At 32.0% G+C, this 18,295-nt stretch overlaps 2 protein-coding genes across 9 annotated transcripts; one reads left to right on the top strand and one right to left on the bottom strand.

Moving 5' to 3' along the window:
• Positions 1–184: 184 nt before the first annotated feature.
• On the bottom strand, positions 185–6,203 carry LOC128886883 (inositol polyphosphate 5-phosphatase E). Of its 2 annotated transcripts, XM_054142115.1 has the most exons (7): positions 5,679–6,203; positions 4,430–5,604; positions 3,200–3,421; positions 2,439–2,751; positions 1,789–2,348; positions 1,257–1,725; positions 185–1,181 (listed from the first exon to the last, which is right to left on the bottom strand). In XM_054142115.1, exons 2-7 carry the CDS (start codon positions 4,902–4,904, stop codon positions 1,067–1,069), a joined length of 2,154 nt encoding a protein of 717 aa, XP_053998090.1. In that variant the 5' UTR covers positions 4,905–5,604; positions 5,679–6,203; the 3' UTR covers positions 185–1,066. The 2 variants fall into 2 exon arrangements, with proteins under 2 accessions (XP_053998090.1, XP_053998091.1); XM_054142116.1 differs by lacking the exon at positions 3,200–3,421 and having other exon boundaries at positions 4,430–6,198.
• A 531-nt stretch (positions 6,204–6,734) lies between these two features.
• On the top strand, positions 6,735–16,045 carry LOC128886881 (uncharacterized protein CG5098). Of its 7 annotated transcripts, XM_054142105.1 has the most exons (9): positions 8,238–8,853; positions 10,178–10,360; positions 10,586–10,720; positions 11,504–11,677; positions 11,767–13,869; positions 13,943–14,124; positions 14,204–14,522; positions 14,726–14,935; positions 15,118–16,045. In XM_054142105.1, the coding sequence occupies exons 1-8, from the start codon at positions 8,757–8,759 to the stop codon at positions 14,926–14,928; spliced, it is 3,396 nt and encodes a 1,131-aa protein (XP_053998080.1). In that variant the 5' UTR covers positions 8,238–8,756; the 3' UTR covers positions 14,929–14,935; positions 15,118–16,045. The 7 variants fall into 7 exon arrangements, with proteins under 7 accessions (XP_053998077.1, XP_053998078.1, XP_053998074.1 ...); XM_054142102.1 differs by lacking the exon at positions 8,238–8,853 and adding an exon at positions 6,735–6,882 and having other exon boundaries at positions 10,586–11,677; XM_054142103.1 differs by lacking the exon at positions 8,238–8,853 and adding an exon at positions 8,011–8,166 and having other exon boundaries at positions 10,586–11,677.
• The last annotated feature ends 2,250 nt before the right edge of the window (positions 16,046–18,295 follow it).

The raw sequence follows: 18,295 nt of genomic DNA, 5'->3' as shown, positions 1-18,295 counted from the left end.
TATGATTACACTAAACAGAAAAATTTATGAAACTGTGTAACACATTTTCATATGTATTAACATTACGATAGTGTATCATATGATACTTATTATCAATTTCTTGATATACTTAGAAGGGAATGATACATATTTATTTAGTTTCAATGATATGAGAAATAAAATTTCTGTTCTGACCTGCTTGAAGTTGATAATGAAATTTAAATATACATTTTTAAATAATGTTAATTTTTCATCTAGTTTATTACAGTGGGTGGTCCCAATAAATAAAGTTCCAAAATGAACTAAACAACTTACAAATTATAAAATCATAGTTAAAACAACCAGTAAGTTACTTATAGATAATCCTTATCTTAAAATCAGTATTACATTTATATAGTTTAACATAGCTTAGACTTGCATATTGTTTTTTAAATAAATTATTTATTTAAAAACAAATATTTTTTTATTGAAATATTTAATTTCTAATCAATTGTTTCATTGTGCTTATAATGCTTTTAAATATAGAATATTTTAAATAAATATAACACAATGCTTATGTCTTTTAAAGTTTTTAACACTCTTCTAAGTTATGATTTATGCATACATAAAATGTATAAAGCATAGCTATGAAATAGTAGTACAATCTGGAATTTTGTATATGGTTTGAATATTGAGACAACAGATTATTCTGTTCGTTTTTTTTCGCATTTTTATAAATGGCACACAACAATTATATCCTACTGTTGAGACTGCTAATTTCATGAATGGACAGTTTACATATATTTTTCTCTTGACTAGATATTACAAAGTGCACATTATACAATAATATGCTATATAAACTGCACTAGAAAAACGGTTTTTGTTATTCGTGTAAAAAAGTTATGAATGGTTATAAATTTTTCATACACATCTGTATAGAGAAAGAGAGGGAGTATACAAAAAAGAAGTGACATTGGCTATGAGAATTACAATAGCTATGTTCTCACATTCTGGCATTAAAAAATTAGAATGAATAAATATATAATACTTGTGTTGTACAAACTCGACAATGTGAAATCTTTTTCATCACTGAAATTCATATTTACGTTTATTGTAATGAACATACTTTTGAAGTTCCACGAGATTCATCCATAGCAGCTGCTCGTCTTTTTATACCTTCTAAATATACTTCGCGGTTGAACAAACCACCACCAAGAGGAATTCTAAAGTAAATATTAATTGAAAAGTATAATATATTTTAATAACATATTTAAATTGTATAAGTAATTAATACGCACGTATCAATGCCGGGCCTTATGGTTGTTTTAAAAACACCCCATACAGGTTTGTGATCTGAAGTACAAATGCTTGGAACAGAGTCATATACCAAACATTCTATAACTCCATCTTTATATGAATTAGTACTTTCGTGACTAACTCTTCGAATGTATCCTCTTGTGTGCCCTTTTCCCTTAAAGAGAATTCTGTCAGTATACGCGGGTGTGCGTTGCTTACTACTTGAATCGAAATTTTGAGTTCCTGGATCGTATTTATAAGTAGGAGGAAACATAATTGGTGCCTCTTCAAACCCACGTAAAACAGCTCCTTCGTTAAGAATTGTTCGTAATTGATCTTTATGTAAATTTATCGGTGACTGTTGAGGGAAACATGTATCCGTAACCCACTGAATAACTTCTTCTCTTGGTTGAGCTAGGCGAAAATTTAAATCTCCACACCAGAACACACAATCAAAGTTCTGAGTTACATCTGAAAATATAATATTTATTACAAATTTTTATAGTCATAACAATGATAAACTTATATTTGTACCTTTGTTTTTATGTCTTGTAGGTAAATCTTTAGGAAGATCAAGATTTCTAACTATTCTTTTAATATCATTTACTCGTTCTTTGACTTTATCTTGATGTGCGGTTAAATGTGCAGTAACAAAAAGAAAACTTGTACCAAATAACATTAAAGCTATGGCCACTGCTCCCTTTGTTCTAAAAGCGGTCCCTGTTCTAGTTGAAAAATTGGCATCCTCAGCAACAGAACAGAACCAAATTAAATCTCTTCTTAAAAATAAAGCAAGATGTAATGTTCCTAAACCAGTACTAAACAATAGTACATGAGAAGGGCCAAGAGTTTCTTGTAAAGCTGCTTCCCATTCGCTTCGTTCGGAACAGGATTCTTGTGTTCCAATTGCTAATAAATCTGGAACAGTTTCTATATCCGAAGGTAACATAAAATCATTTAACTCTTTCGGTGGACTTTGCCCATTCATGTTCCATGTACCAACAAAAATTTTCAATTCGCGATTTGGTAATACTTTCTCAAGTTCTACTGGTCCAAGCAATGAGTTTGCAGCAATCCTTCCATGAAGAAAATTTCTATAGGAAAGTAAAAAAAATGTAACATTTCTTTATATATAATATAAATATTTTTCTTACAAAATTATAGATTTATCGAAGTTTTTATACCTTTCTCGAGCTTTTTGTGTAGGAATTAAATTAAAGACTTGAGCAGCTAGTAGTGCTTGTTTTGCTAAGCTATCCATAGACGTTCCAGTTGTTTGAGATCGATGACGTTCTTTTTTTTTAGACAAAGTATCATGAGATGTGGAACGTGGTTTGAGTTGAACAGGGGCACTTTTTATAGACTCTGGACTCGAATGTCGCATAGAATTTGTTGGAGAATTTGCTACTAAATTATCTACAGACCGTCTATGAATTAGTCTTTGTCTTAAATATGCAGGAACACTTGGTGAAGTAGATCCAGAGGATGAATTTTCACCTAAAACACCAAAATATTGTGCGATTATATAAAAAAATATAAAATTTGTTAACACCAATACAGAACTTGAATAATGCATATATTCATCAACATAATGTATGGATGAAACCAACTTAACATCATAAATTGGATGTATCTGTAATGAAACCAAATTGGTTCAATTGCTTCCTATTGCGTTCTTGATACTGACACAATTATCCAGAAATTAGCAGGAATATCTATGATTTGTATGAAATTTATGCCTCACTACATCATCTGGAGTTGCTTCATTGATAGAAATTATATTCAATATTTTAACATTTATAAAACAATTTTGATATATTAGGTATCAGTACAAGTGGTTGAATAAAAGAAATAATGTAACATTTACACAATAATAAAATGAAAAGTATTTGAAGAAGCATAAGAATGAAATTTTCAAGCAGCAGATATACTTTATTTATTATACCTTCTTTTCCTGGTTTTTCAGTATTGTTAGATTCATGGTATTGAACCATACTATAAACTTCATGAGGATTGTAGAACTGCCGTTCCATTTCCAAGAAGAAATAAGAGATATATTTTCCTTTTGTAAAATATTCATCCTTGATATTTCTTTCATTTTTTTCATAATCAATCAAAAGTTCATTCTCATCTTCTGATGATTCCTCAAATAAATCTTCTGTTAACTCTGCAGAAAAATCACTATCTTCACTACTTTCTTGAGACACTACTTCTTTTAACAGAAATTTTTGGGCTTCGCGTACACAGCTTGTATTATTAGAATATGGTACCAATTTTGGTAAGAGAGAATCAAAGGATTTTCTAAAGTTTTGTTCATTAGGTTGATGTACATTTTTTATATCATGTACCAAGAATGCAATTTTCATATCTAAATTTCTATCTGAACCACAGCTAAACTCCTCTCTTTCTTTATTCATGTTAATATTTGTTACACTTGCTGCTTTTTTAACTTGTTCAAAACTGGATATATTTGTATGTATATTATTATCATACAAACTTTTAGGAATTTTACTTTCACGATTATTATTTTCAATACTAATAAAATTTAATCCATCATTGATATCTTCCTGTAGTTGAGGTACATTTTTTTTGTTAGAACTATTACTATAAACTTCAATATTTACATTTTGAATACATTCTCCTGAAGCTTCTTCAAACTTTAAATTTTGTGTTGTTTCCTCTGTTACTTTACCACTTTTACTTTTTTTAAATACTTGAATTAATTTATTTATGAAAGAAATTTTCTTTCTCTTTGTTTTATTATCAGTATTAGGCATTTTGGAGTATGTAAAACATGTTCACATGTCAAAGATAAGACTCTAACTAACTGTCAGAAAAGCCTATGTCTTATTGCATTAACACAATGAAAGCAATTCTTTTCCTACATTAATGTCAGATGCACATAGTGGGGATGTACAAGGTTACTACCTCATTCAGTTAAATTACATAATTTACAGAAAAAGAAACGTTGTAATAAGTGTAATTTTAAAAATTACAAATACATTTTACTGAATTTCAAATAGGTTTACATCCTTATTTGAAACTTTTTACTGTATAATGAAGGAAAGTCATTTAAAAATAAAAGATACATAGAATTAGTCAAATATACTAAAATTCGTATGTAAATTATACAATGTAATGTTTAATTTAATGATAGAATATGTAATATTCTTACCTTCAACGAAAGTATTTTGTTGTTGTTCTTTTTCTACAAAAATACTATTCTTCTCCATGTTTTTTTGAATGTTACGTGTAGCACTTGATGTATAGATTTCCTCCTTCTCCACTAATACATCTGTTTGACAATTTCCATTAACAGAAGCTACTTCAGATTTGACAGATGTACGACTTAATGTAGTTGGAGACAATCTACTGACAGTCAAACTTTGCGGTGGTGTCTTGCTGCGTTCAGTCATCGCGCAACACAATGAGAGTTTTGTACTAGTATGAGATCCATGTTGTGAATTTTCCATTTTTGAATTTTTATTTGAATTACCATCTTTGTAAGATGTTTCCAAACAACCAACTCTGGTTTTTTTATTCATAAGCATGCAACATAGAGATTTCTTCTTTTGTTTTGTCTTAGGAGAAATATCTGCTTTAACAGCATTTGTCGTATTAGATGCATCATTCTCTTCGCATGGCTCCATAGTAATATTTGTAATTTTATACTTTGAACACAATATAATTCAATAGTAATGAACAAATTACTTTGCTATTAATTGTGTCAAGTATATAATTTAGAAATTTTAATAGTGTAGGTCTATCTTACATATATTACTACAAAGTAAATCAAGATTTAGGCATTTGCAAAGTGATTCTGAAGTTTGTTGTACAATTATAATCACTCTCTTTTCAATATTATCCATAAGGTAATTTATGATAGTTTCAATGCTCATGATCATTAATAGCACAAACTCTTGAATGTAATAAATATTTATATATAGTCTTTGCAGAAACAATGTGCGATTATCTCAATAATAATTATAATGTATATTTTATTGTACGATGTAGACTAGAATCGTAAAACAAGATATTTAATCTTGTTAATAGTTTATTATCAGTATATTTTTCATGTTTAAATAAATACATTTAGTATTATATTAATATATAATTGCACTTTATATATTAATAAATTTAACACTTTCATATAGAATAATTTTTGTGGAATAGTTAGACTGAAAGTAAATGATACATATTTGTAAATGTATTATTTAGGGTGACAATTCAATTATTAACTCTCCTTGATTCATTTGCTTAGGCACAAAATTCATCTTCCTTAGATATATACATATTTATACTTAATTATGTCCAGGAACTACTGTTGTAAACTTTTTTTATACTATTGTGCTGCAAATTAAATTCGATAAAACAAACATTGTGCCAGTTGAATAAAAAATGTGAATTTGGTTAAAGTTGCGTACACTTTTCTTATATTGTTACGAAATTCACTTTGACTTTGAGCCTCACATTGGCAATGCATTGACACGTCATTCACGTCAAAATCCATAACAAACTGCATTGCGATTGAAAATACTTGACGAACGGTTATTAACTCTAACTTCAGCTTCCATTGTTAAACGAATAGTAAAATAAACGACATAGTATGTATATTATATTCTTTAAAAATTGACTATTGTCTTCATTATAATTACTATTCTGGCAACAATTACGCTTATTACGCATGAACTGTCACACGTCCGAATACTGTATCATTCACCGCTTTGGGGCTGATTTCTGAACTTGCGCAGCTATCGGTCAAGCAGACGACGTTATCACATTATAATACACCTTTTTAAGCTTTATATTCTCTTAGTTAATATTCACTGAAATTACAACGATAAAAAATAAGATTGTAAGATTATACAAATTCTTAATCATTATTTGTGAAAAGAATGTGTTTTTATTTTTAAGTATAAACGTAACTGTCAAAGTGAGCAGACGACATTTATGGACGCCATACTGTTGGCAGAGCCGCTGTGACGCAATATACTTCGTTATCTACTGTATGCACACGATAATACAGGTATACTTGTTGGCTGGCCAGTGCCGTTTGGCGGGTTGCGTCACTATAATGTTTGTTTACGTTTACGATAAGTGTGTCATGCATACGAAGAAATGATAATATACAATGTAATTATGATATGAAATATACAAACATTGATTTTAAATAATTCATGAATTATAGACAAACAAAAATATTTGATGTTCGTGTCAATTTCATAATTCTTATCAATCTTATAAGTCAATCATGTGATATGAAATTAAATAAATATCGTGTGCGTTAAACGAATAGTGGTGTCTAACGTATCATTAAATTTTGATAATAATGTCCATTATAAAAATAATAACTACATAAATTTATGTCTATCGAAGATTCGAGAATGACGCAGAAGCTGTAGTATCCACACATAGGAAATAAAAGTGCGCCGCATATACATGTGCATGCGTTGCCGCGATTTTCTAAATATTCGTTTAAAGTTACTTAGCGAGGAAAAGCGTTTCGATATAGACTTTATCATTATTAGGGTTAAACTATAGTGAATTTCCAATAATAGTAAATATTGGAAATCGTCAGATTATTCCGTCTTAAACTGAATACAGTAATAAAAGAAATGGCACAGTCTGGTAAGTAATAATATTATATTTTAGAACTTACAATTAATTGTAAGACTAATTAGTTATAAGTTTTACCAAATACTTCTAAAAACATTGTTAAAGACGTTCATATTTAACAATTTCTTTAATCGTTTTATCCGCACAGCAATACTTATTCTTTTATTATAGTTTGTTTTGCACTTTAAATAAATATGGAAATCAATATATGATAACATTTAAACATTCAAATATCGATAAAATCGTATTACATATTAGATAAAAAACATTCAATAACCGCCCTAAGTATATGGGTAGAATTCTAATGACAAAAAATATATCTTAATTTTTGGAATTGTCACCAGTTTTAGATTAGTTTTTCTGACGTTAATAGCAATTAATATATAGCCAATTGAATTCAGATACACACAGTGTTAAAAAACAACAAGTAGTGTTGTTAAAAAATGATTGTAGATCAGGGCCGGCTCTGTCCACAGGCCAATCAAGCATCGGTTTAGGGCTCCAATCTTGAGGGGGCGCCCTGGCTTGTTATTTTCGTTTTCGAATAAATTGATAAACATTTTATTTTATTCGTCATTTATTATACATCCATAGCGAGAAAAAATTAAAATAACATTAATATTTTTATTACGTTTTATATTCATTTTTGTAGTTATCGTTACAAATTAAAATCACTTTAACGAAAAAGAGTTCGAAGCAAGGTTCTGGTTTGTTGGGTGATAAATTGAGTTATTTTCAAGAATGTATACTTTAGAGGTAAATAAACACAAGACATTGACATTTTACATTACCATTTACTAATATTTAAACTATAATTATGTAAACCAATCATTTGAGGAAACGGGAAACTATTTATTGCAGAGGGTTTATAGGTATTTGTTTTCGAATTATTCTTCAACCTACATTTTCTGTACCTTTTCCTACTTTAGTTCTTACTTCTAGAAAATGTAATGAATAAAAAGGTCGATTTCTCATCCAAACAAACCAAAGTCCTGCCTTAATATGTTGGGGGGCGCCATTAATCGGTTACACCCAGAGCGCGGGATATCGTTGAGTCGTCCCTGTCGTAGATGTAACGAGGGAGAACGTACGAACACGAACGAGTGAGATAGCTTGATATTAAAAGGAGTAAGATAGAAACGTAATTGGCGCCGCCACCGCGAGGTGTCAGCATTGCATGCGGCTCGCTCGCTAGCGGCCACCATTGTTGAAATTTCTGCTTTGGTTGATGCCCTGACGATTTTTTGGCGAAAAATCGTAAATTCGCCAGCCCCTGGCAAGGGCTTTGTGCGGAAGGTGCGTATCCCGTGATAAGCCCGCGACTATGTCGAAACTGTAACGTCAATGGCATGTTTCGCGATTCGAGGGCCCACCGGGAAAACCCAGTGAAATCGAGTGTGCCCATCGATTTACGTGAAAGAAAGAGGCACCCATGTCCGTGTCGTGTGTCTTGTCGGGGTGTTGGTGTTGTGTGCGGTGGCTGAATTGTGCATGGTACATACGTGCGTGCATGCGTGCCGGTACAATGCAACGCGTTTACCTCGCGCAACATACAATCTGTCGATCCTAGATCCTGTCGCCTAGAGTGAAAAAACCACCCAATTGTTCGTGTTCGCCGAGAGTGAAATATTTAGGCGTCTGTATAGAGAATCGCGCGAGTAACTTGGAAATCTTTTGAATAGGTGCACGTTGTTCCGCGTGTCGGCACACGCGGCTCGCGCGTTATCGATATGATACCATCCAGGTGCGGGAACTACATCCCTGCTTCGCTGTTTCGTTTGTGTGTGTGCGTGCAGTTTCACGGGGTTAGATGTCTTCTTCTTTCCACGCTTTGCACGTTGAGCGTGCATAGGCGTGTGCACGCGCGAACGCACCGTCATTGATGTATGTATGCATACGCGCGGTCCGTGTGTATTTTCTACGGGTGTACATGCGCGGGTTGGTTAACGTGTCTCTCTTCGTGTATATGCGTGCTCCCGTGCGGTACGTATACGCACACTGCATGCCATCGGAATTTACGAAAAAGCACGCGAACTCTCCGTTCTGCTACGACGCCTGTCGGATAAGGAAATCGAAACACACAGTATTACACTCGCATGCCCATCGCTCTCCTCGTGGGTAACATCGGCTATGAAACACCTACAGTGTTATTTCTTACATGGTGCTTCTGTGAAAACCGTTAGAATTTTTTCTCGCTCCTATTCTGTCAGATCCTTCGAAAGTCGACGCTTTACATCTACGATGACTAATTTTCAAAATAAACGACATCCAACGCTGCAAGTAACATCCTCAACTGCCAAACGTATCAACGTTGACACCCTGACAAGATTTCTGAACATTCGTCGTTATAATTACAGCCTTTAACGAATCCCTGAATGTTTCGTGTTCTGGGCGTTTTATATACTTTGTTGTACTTTAATTAATGTGAAAGAGTATTGTTAATTATGTGTTTTCATCAACATTTCTTTTGACAAATAGTTTCTGCGAATCTTTAAAGTTAATATTATAAATACTTAAACTGTGTCTAGTATGAGAACTTTAAAACTATTAATACTATAACGCTCAGTTGTATAATACTTAGCAATAATGAAAGGGTACAACAATCACCATTGAAAAATGTAAACACTGTCGACTATAAATTTGATTTAAAGATTTGTGTTTTGTAAGACATGTAAAGTACATATTAACATTTTAATGTAGGGAAATAGTGACTTAGTTTTCATTAATTTAGCATTAAAGTCAGTATTTTGGCATACTTATGATTGACCTTGCGGATAGCATAGACTATGAAACACCTACAGTGTGATTTTTTATATAGTGCTTTTGTGAAAATCGGTCTAAATTTTTCACCTTGCCATTCTAATAGATTTTGTAATAATTCACAATAAATTTTCAAAATAAACAATATCCAGTATTTTAAGCAACAACAGTAATTGTCAAATGTATCAATGTTGACACCTTTGCGAAATATGTAAACTTCATTCGTTATATTTGTATTCTTTAATGAATCCTCAATGTTTTGTATTTTAGGTGTTTTCATTTTCTTACTTTCTTATACTTCAATTAGTGAAAGGGTACTTTCAATTATGTGCTAATATTATATTGTTATCAGTAAAGAAATAATATTTTCCTTTTTGCAAAGAACTTTTGCAAACCTTCAAAGTTGATATACTTCAAATAATGATCAAATATCATTTTATAATTTGCTTTCACATTAATTAGTAAATTAATAAAATATAAGTGTTTAATTGTGTTAGTCCAAAGAAATTATTCAAATTACTTTACATTTTTTCTACAATAATTTCAGAAATTGGAAATACTTGCAATAGCATATTACAAGGAAGAAAAATTAAAACTCCTAACATATATAATTTATTGAGTAATCATCAGTTTGATCAGAGTACGCAGAATATTAGAAAACAAAGCACAGATATTCCAGATCTGCATTATGGTGTGACTTGTCAAAACACATGGGCTGTTCCCAGCAATGGTAAACATAATTTTTAGCATCTCTTTCACTCATGAGTTATAAAAACGAATATTATATAAATGTTAACATATTGTTTTAATAATACAAATATGAGCATTTTATAAATTTTATTTCTTAAATTACAAACGGATTTGATAGTGCACATTTAATATGATCCATTAACTCATTAATTATAACATTCTTATAATTGTATGCATAATTTCCAATTAACATTTTTATTTACAGGGCCATTCATACTTGAAGTCGCGCCAAAATGGGCGCCATCAAATAATTTCATGCAGTGGGATTATATACAAGAATTGGTAGCACATGGTGGTATGCCAGATATACATGGTTTATGTCAGAAGGAGGAAAATATAGGTGTGTCAAACATAAACTCGCCATATGTTAATCAATTTACAAACTTCTTACAACCGATAAACACCAGGAAAACAGCAAATTCTGATACACAAGAAGGAACATTTGATATATGTTTATCAGAATTTTCAGAACCTAAGTTTAAGAATCACAAGGAAAGTTATAGTACCTATCAAAGTGATGGTAGTGAGATAATAACAACTAATTTACCAAAAACTAAGAAAGTAACAGCTGAAACAAAAACAGAAATTCATCATCATAATAGAGGTCGTTGTTGTTATTTGTCAGAACATCTAAATACTACACACAACATTGCACAGTACAACGCTTTATCAGACATTTTGGAACGGTATAGAAATACCTATAACCTTCTTTGTGCTTCTGAGGAAGACAAACAGCTTAATTCAACAAAACGCTTAAAAAACAGTAAAGACTGTTATAACACGCAAAGAGAAGAGAAGAAAGAACTGTGCAATTTCTCAGACACAAAAGCATTTTTGAAGAATTGTGCCCTCTCAAAACGATCAAATCATTCCTGTAACATAGAAACCTGCTATTGTACAAAGTACAAGGATATAGATTACGGTTTATTAAAATTTTCAGATTTAGGAAGTTTATCTCATAATTTTGATAAACACTTGAAGAGTGAAAATTCTTTTGCTCTTGATAAATATTTGAATTGTAAAACCTCGTTGCTTTTATGTGAGAAAAAAGATACAGACTTTTCTTTTACACATTTGCCACTGAATGTTAAAGATACTAATTTTAAAAGTGAATCTTCTACAGAGGAACATACAAATAAGTCAAAGAACATCTATTTTGCAACTGATTGCAAACCAATATTAAGTAATTGGGAGGATTTCGAAATGTCAGGACAGTATCCAGGTCATAGCCGACCTCCGGTTGGCACACCTCCACCACAAACAGTCTGGACTCATCTTACAATGACGCAAGGTCAAGGTAATACCATTTTAAAGTTTCATATACAAATATTTTTAAATAATAGACATTGTTTTATATTTAAAAAATGTTTATTTTCATTGTAATAGTTTCAGGCTTGAATATTCATCCAACAGCACTGTCAGGTGCTGCCCTAAGTCCTGCTGGGTTTTATACACATCCATCTATGGCAAGGGCATCTCATATAACATCACAACTTACGCCCCAGCTTGCGCATACTCAAGCACCTCCAACGTGGCATACACCAACAGTCCCATCAAAAACTGTTACCCCAGCCAATGCACCAGGAAATCCTTTGTTTAGTTTACAAATGCTGGTAGATAATAGGCAGAATCAAAGTCAGTATAGGAATTCGCCGGGTTCGCAAAGCACGTTAGATTTATCTTCTACATCTGAAATTATCCCTGAAAATTACTCACGAATACCTCAAGATATTCCAATAAGTTTGACTGCAAGAAATGTAGATAAGAGTAGTAGGAATGGAAATATAATTTCTCCGCCGATACCTTTAAATGGAGAAACTTCGTCGGATAGCGGAATTAGTTCGTCAGTTCCAACGCCTAATTCTGTCAGTGAGCCAGTGTCTCTTTCAACTAAAGAAGTTACAACACCTAAAATAACGGTAAAAAACTTTGAAAGCAATTTAAAAGGTGTGGCAAATCTTCACGATAAGATTAAGGAAATCAGTGTAGATACTTTTACGCAAAAAGTTATAAATTTACCACCTAGCGTAACAATCGAAAGGGTAGTTCCAGACAAAAAGGAACCCGAAGTTACAAAGAATAAAGATACGTTAAGTGTTATTGCGCAAATGCCAAGAAATGTTTTACCTGTTATTGTAAATCTTACCTCTAAAGTGGACAAGGATATAACAGATAGTCCAAAAAGAGAATCGTCTATAGAACGAGATCGAAAAGTTGACGAAACAAACGTAAGGTCACCCAAAAATTTGCCAAAAAGAGGTAAAAAGGGTGTAGATTCTTTGTTAGAGAAATTGGAAGGTGGAAATAAAAAACTTGGCAGTGCTGAAAATATTGGGTCTGTTATTGTGATGCCGGTGGAAGAAAAAGATACATCCAGTGTTAAAAGTATGTCCCCGGATAGACAAAAGTCGAAATCCCCGAATAGAGAAGAGGAGGTAGTATCTCCAGCATTCAGCAATGACGATTCTAACGATAATACTAAACAACGCAGGAAAAGAAAATTAGAGAAGCCTGTACGGCTTAGTAAAGATTCCAAAACGGAAGTAGAAGATATGGAGTTAGAGCCTACAGAACCAACAGAACCTAGAACAAGTGAACCAATGTCGGAGGAAACAACTTCGGTTGTAAAATTAGAAGAACATGGCGATACGGTGGAACAAAGAATACCTGAAAAAGTAGAAGAAAGCATAGAAGAAAGAAGCGAAGAAAATCAACCAATTAGAAGGCGGAGAAGTAGTGAAAGTACACCTCCTAGTTCAACTCCTTCGAATCAGAGGGTTCGGAGAAAATCCAGTGACGACGCCACAGAATTTTCAAAAGTAACAAGTCCAAAAGGTGTAAATAATACAAATCCGTTTAACGAAGTCGAATCAGAACTTGAAAAAATGTTTGCTGGTATTGTCGAGACAGAGAACGATGTCAAAAAAGTAGAATCAAAAACAGAACTTACAGAACCTGAGCTTCAAGCTGGCAGCACAACAAAAACTGAAAATTTAGGAAATAGCATTCTGCATACAAAAACATTACAAAATATAAATCCTACCGATGTTTCATCTACGGTCGATACAAAATTATCTGGGAAAAAGGGGAAAAAAGCCAAAGTTCAAGGAGGTAAACGAAAAATGTCAAGATCTTCCGAAAATATTTTTGGAACTATAAATAATGACGTACCACAAAAGGAAATTAAAAAGAGAAAAATGTCTAAAAGTTTCAAAAAACAAAATGTTTCGAAAAAAACAAAGAAGAATACAAAAATAGATGGATTAAGAGAAATGGCATATGACTCGGGATCAAACGCGAGTTCTATTAGATCTCGTGGACCAGTAGTTCATGTTGAAGGTCCAAGGGACAGTCCACTAAGTATTCAGGTAGTTAATGCACCAAGGGAAGAAGAAGAGGAAAAAAATAAAGAAAAGCGGAAGAATGTTGGAAATGGTAGTGCAGGGAGAAGCAAGAGACTCAGTCATCAAAACGATTTGGACTATAGAGGTATGTATTCTTTATTTTTAAATATTTAATTGTGAATCATCGTATGCAATTAACAATTATTTACCCATCACAGGTAAAGTCAGTAGAGCGGGTCTCTTCAGTTCAACATTATCTTCGCGTTACGATGCACATACAACAGATTCTACATGGGTTTGCGTATTTTGTAAACAAGGTCCTCATTCTGTTATACCTGGGGATCCTTCGCGACCACATCCTAATTTGGCTGGGCCTCACATAGCACCTGGAACGTATACTGTACGTTGTAATCTTTTTTAATATTCGTGTTATTAACTATGAATAGTATTGACGAACAGCATTATCCTGTAAATTACAGGTTCCAGCGGGTGTCTTAAGTGATTTATTTGGACCGTATTTAATTGGTAAAGAACGTTTGGAAGATGGAATTCTTTCAGCTGATGAACAAGAGATTACTATAGAACAGAAAAAAGGTGGTAAGAATAAAAGAAGTTTGCGGTATGCTGGACTAGCTGATCAGTTCACTGCGAAAATGGGTAAAAAGAAACGAAATTCTGTTGAAAGTAATACTAATGTCATTTTTACGGGAATGACTGTACTCCCAGGAGAGGAACAACGTTGGGAAGTTTGGCTTCATGAACAGTGTGCCATTTGGGCAGCTGGAGTATATATGGCAGGTATAAAAACGATAATATTTTTTTATATTTATAATTTGCTTTAAATAAATTTTGTTAAAAATAATCTCTTGACGACGGAGAACGCGTGTAGCAGTATTCACAAGACACGTGAAAAATGTAGATCCCGTATAAAATATGAAGCTCGATGTCAAGAGATTAAAATGTATTACGTTTGATTCTAAAAAGAGCGACTTCAAATATAGGTGGGCGAGTAACAGGTTTACAAGAAGCAGTGTGGGATGCAGCGAAGTCGATATGTGACTCTTGTGGCTTAACAGGAGCAAATATTGGCTGTGTTAAGCGAGGTTGTAAAGCTGTTACACATTATCCTTGTGCACTAACAAAAGGTTGGCACTTGGATACTAATCAGTATATACCGAAGTGCAACCTCCATCGAGTTACGTGAAACTTCGGTGAGTTTAACATAGAATAAATTATGAAATATGACCATAATTTGAACTATTGAATCATAAATACTATGTATAAGAGGCGACACTTAAATCTATTACTAGATGGAAGTAGTATTAATTGATAAGGTATTTTTGTTGTTGGAAATCCAAGACGTAAAGTCTGACGATTAATTTATATTTTTCAGCATTTAACAGTTTCGAGACTTTTTGAAATTACGCTTTTTGCATCATTTGATGCATAAGTGTGTTTGAAGTGTGAAAGTATAAATGTCAGGACAGATATATGGTAATTTGCATACACAAAATATCAATATGCTCGACAGAAATACCTTCCAATGTACAAGATGTTCGAACGAGAATGCTGTTGTTGTCTTTAAGAATTACAAACGAAAATGGAAATTAACGGAGATGAAGAAATGGAAGTTCTTCTCGTTAATTAAATTTAATTAATTTTCTTGGCCTGTGGCCTTGAACAGTGGCCTTTTCGACCTAATATAAAAGCAAGATTTTTTAATTTAAAATTTGTAGTATAGACGAGTCGTTGCTGAGGAACAATGTTAATCAAAAAAGTATTTGCTTTTTTACTCATATTTAAGAAAAATTGAAACGTTACAAATTTTCCCCTAAAACATCATGTACGCAGGAATAAAATATAGGGCATATTGTACCAAAATTTGAAGAAAAAATCAGAATTTGGCAGAAGTGTGAGAAGCATAATTTCCGTTAGGAATTTTATGCATGTATATAAAATGGGATGGATTATTAATCATTTAAATTGGTGGAATTTGAACACTATTGACACTTTACATAAGAAGTGTGAATAAGAAACATATAGACAAGTGTTCTCCTGTGAATGTAAGAAATCACCTGTAAATAACAAAGTTCTTATGTGAGAAAATGACTATTATATTATTATACAATTCCAATGATACTACAAGACATTCTTCCGTTTTTAAAAATCATGCTATTTTAGTAAGCATGTGTAGTTATGTTCTTTATTGCGCGAAAATACATTTAGTGTAACGATACTTATTTCTATTATACTTTTTTGGAGATTATTTGTGACATATAAATCTGATATAGGTGTAAATAAATAGATTTTCGCTCATATAATATTTTTGTTTATTTCTTGACCTCGTCTTTTACGAATACGTATTAAAATCATTTCCATACCTAAAGAGAACGGGCTCACATGTTTACTTAAAGAGGACACTTGTAACACCTGTAGTTATTGTTATTAATACGAACTCTATGGAGAGAACATACATTTGTTTCATAAATATTAGCTTCTGCTTTTCTAGCGTGTGACGATTATAACTTCACTGTTTACTATAATTTATGAGTGTGGAACCAGTGATTAAGATTTAATAATGCATATACGATTTAGTGATTAAATTAATCGCTACTTATAAAATTTATGATAATTACTACTGATTTATATAATTTTTTCATATTAATATTATTGTAGTCATCCGTGTGTCATCATTGCTGTCACTATCATTTTCATCATATTTTGTAAGAATGTAAAAGAGACAAGTTTTTGTAACAACAAATGTAAGAACAATGATAATATTGATTCTCTTGATGTATCAGGGAGAAGTAGTATAAATATCAGGAAAATTGTATAAAAATATATAGAATGAAATGTACATAATATTAATTTGAGTAGACAAAAAGAAATATACATAATACACATCAATAAACATGCAAAAAATAGTTGTAACTCCTCCTAGAACACAGAGTATAGTAAAATAAGAATAATCATTTTTAAATATTAATTCTATAGATAACAAAAATTAAATTGTCGGTGAGAAAATAATTCTTTGTACATATATAGCATATGTAGTAACAAATGTCTTGTAAAGAAAATTTAAAGAACATAAAGAAGCATTTTATTTAGAGAAGTATAGTATGTCTGTTTTAATGTGTGGTGAGAAATGGTTTACCGAAAAGTAAAGATTCGGGTTTTCTTTATACTTCTTAAGACGTGGCTCACTATCCTTACACAAAGGACAGTCTTTGTAAAAACAAGTAACAAGTACAGTAAAAATACTACTTAGGTGTAATAAGAAAAATTGAATTGTAAACAAAACGCTTATAATATACAATTATGTATGAAAGGGAAACAAAATTCTATCTTAGATGAATAATTGTAATATTAATATTTGTGATACAAAAAATTTCTGGACAGAATAGTGTGATGAATAATTCCAATATATTCTTATGTTACATTCTAACTTTGCGTACATAGAGCATTTCTTACATCCCCGTGTACAGTTTAATTTTATATTAAACCGTTTTAGCACTGTATACATACTTAATCTATTTGTGGAGAAATTAAATCAAGATATAAAATACAAAGATTTTAAAGATTTCAGAAATCTCTTTGTACGCATCGGTTATTAATATTTAACGAATTTTGAAAGTGACGTAGGCAAACGTTTCACGACCTGTCTTGTATAAATGGAGAACGTATTTGGCTTGTAAATTGCGTAAAAAGATAATTTAAAGCACCGAAATAATTAAGCGCAAAGAATCTTGAATATCACAATGCCTAAGTAATTTGTATAAAATATAGATCTGTAAAATAAAATTGTCGCATCGTGATACGTGGTGAGAGAGGTACGGGAGTAATGATCGCGAATTAAAATCAATAAAAACAGTGTATCTTCCCTTCCTTTTTGTGTCCAATCCTTTATTTTTGTTCTTATTTCCTCGTTCCTTCCTAAAATCGATTATAAATGTATGTACGCAATTTTTATGACCTGGGTTAGTGTCAATAAGTAGTAGGAAAAATATTGGTTTTACTCTACTTAATAGTATGAAATGATAAAGAAATTCGCGGAATGTATTTAAAATCGATACAATAATACAGCTACTTATACATCTTTGTGTAATATAAATATAATGAATAATAAAACATGATGTCACAAGTCGGAATAACGGACACTTTCGAAATAGCCCATCAAATATTACATGAATGTACACAATTTTTTAAATAGGGAATTAACATAGCATTCCTTCTCCACGGTCGAGAATGTTTTTCTCATGGACAACATTACGTGGTCCTTTCGCGTTCCACGCCGAAAGAAACACTTCATTTAATTCAATAAAGAGAAATTCTTAAACAACTTTTAAACCGACAATTTTCTCTTGTGGGTTCCCAGCATTTTCGCTCAAGTGAGTAGCCATCTAGCAGTGAATAGGCCGAACTAATTTTCGAAGTATGGTCAGCACCTCTATCGGAAAAACGCTCAAGTTTGTCCTCAATAGTTCCTCTTTTCACCTTTAGATGACACCATTTACACTGTTTTTTTTTTACGAACAACTGTCGGTAATTACCATCTAAAAGCGCCATCTAGC

This window comes from Hylaeus anthracinus, unplaced genomic scaffold, assembly GCF_026225885.1.
Source record: "Hylaeus anthracinus isolate JK02 unplaced genomic scaffold, UHH_iyHylAnth1.0_haploid 11985, whole genome shotgun sequence".
Classification (NCBI taxonomy): Eukaryota; Metazoa; Arthropoda; class Insecta; order Hymenoptera; family Colletidae; genus Hylaeus; species Hylaeus anthracinus.
Note: the sequence above shows the minus strand (reverse complement) of the source record. Positions and strands in the feature narration are given on the sequence as shown.

Bases quoted from the DNA above. Each gene is read 5' to 3' on its own strand.
- LOC128886883 (XM_054142115.1), bottom strand. From the start codon at position 4,904: ATGGAGCCATGCGAAGAGAATGATGCATCTAATACGACAAATGCTGTT. The intron at 3,422-4,429 runs GTAAGAATATTA...ATTTTTCTGCAG, and splicing joins ACAAAATACTTTCGTTGAAG to AGTTAACAGAAGATTTATTT. The intron at 1,182-1,256 runs GTGCGTATTAAT...TATTTACTTTAG, and splicing joins ATAAGGCCCGGCATTGATAC to AATTCCTCTTGGTGGTGGTT.
- LOC128886881 (XM_054142099.1), top strand. From the start codon at position 8,757: ATGTATGCATACGCGCGGTCCGTGTGTATTTTCTACGGGTGTACATGC. The intron at 11,678-11,766 runs GTAATACCATTT...TCATTGTAATAG, and splicing joins TACAATGACGCAAGGTCAAG to TTTCAGGCTTGAATATTCAT. The intron at 13,870-13,942 runs GTATGTATTCTT...TACCCATCACAG, and splicing joins AAACGATTTGGACTATAGAG to GTAAAGTCAGTAGAGCGGGT.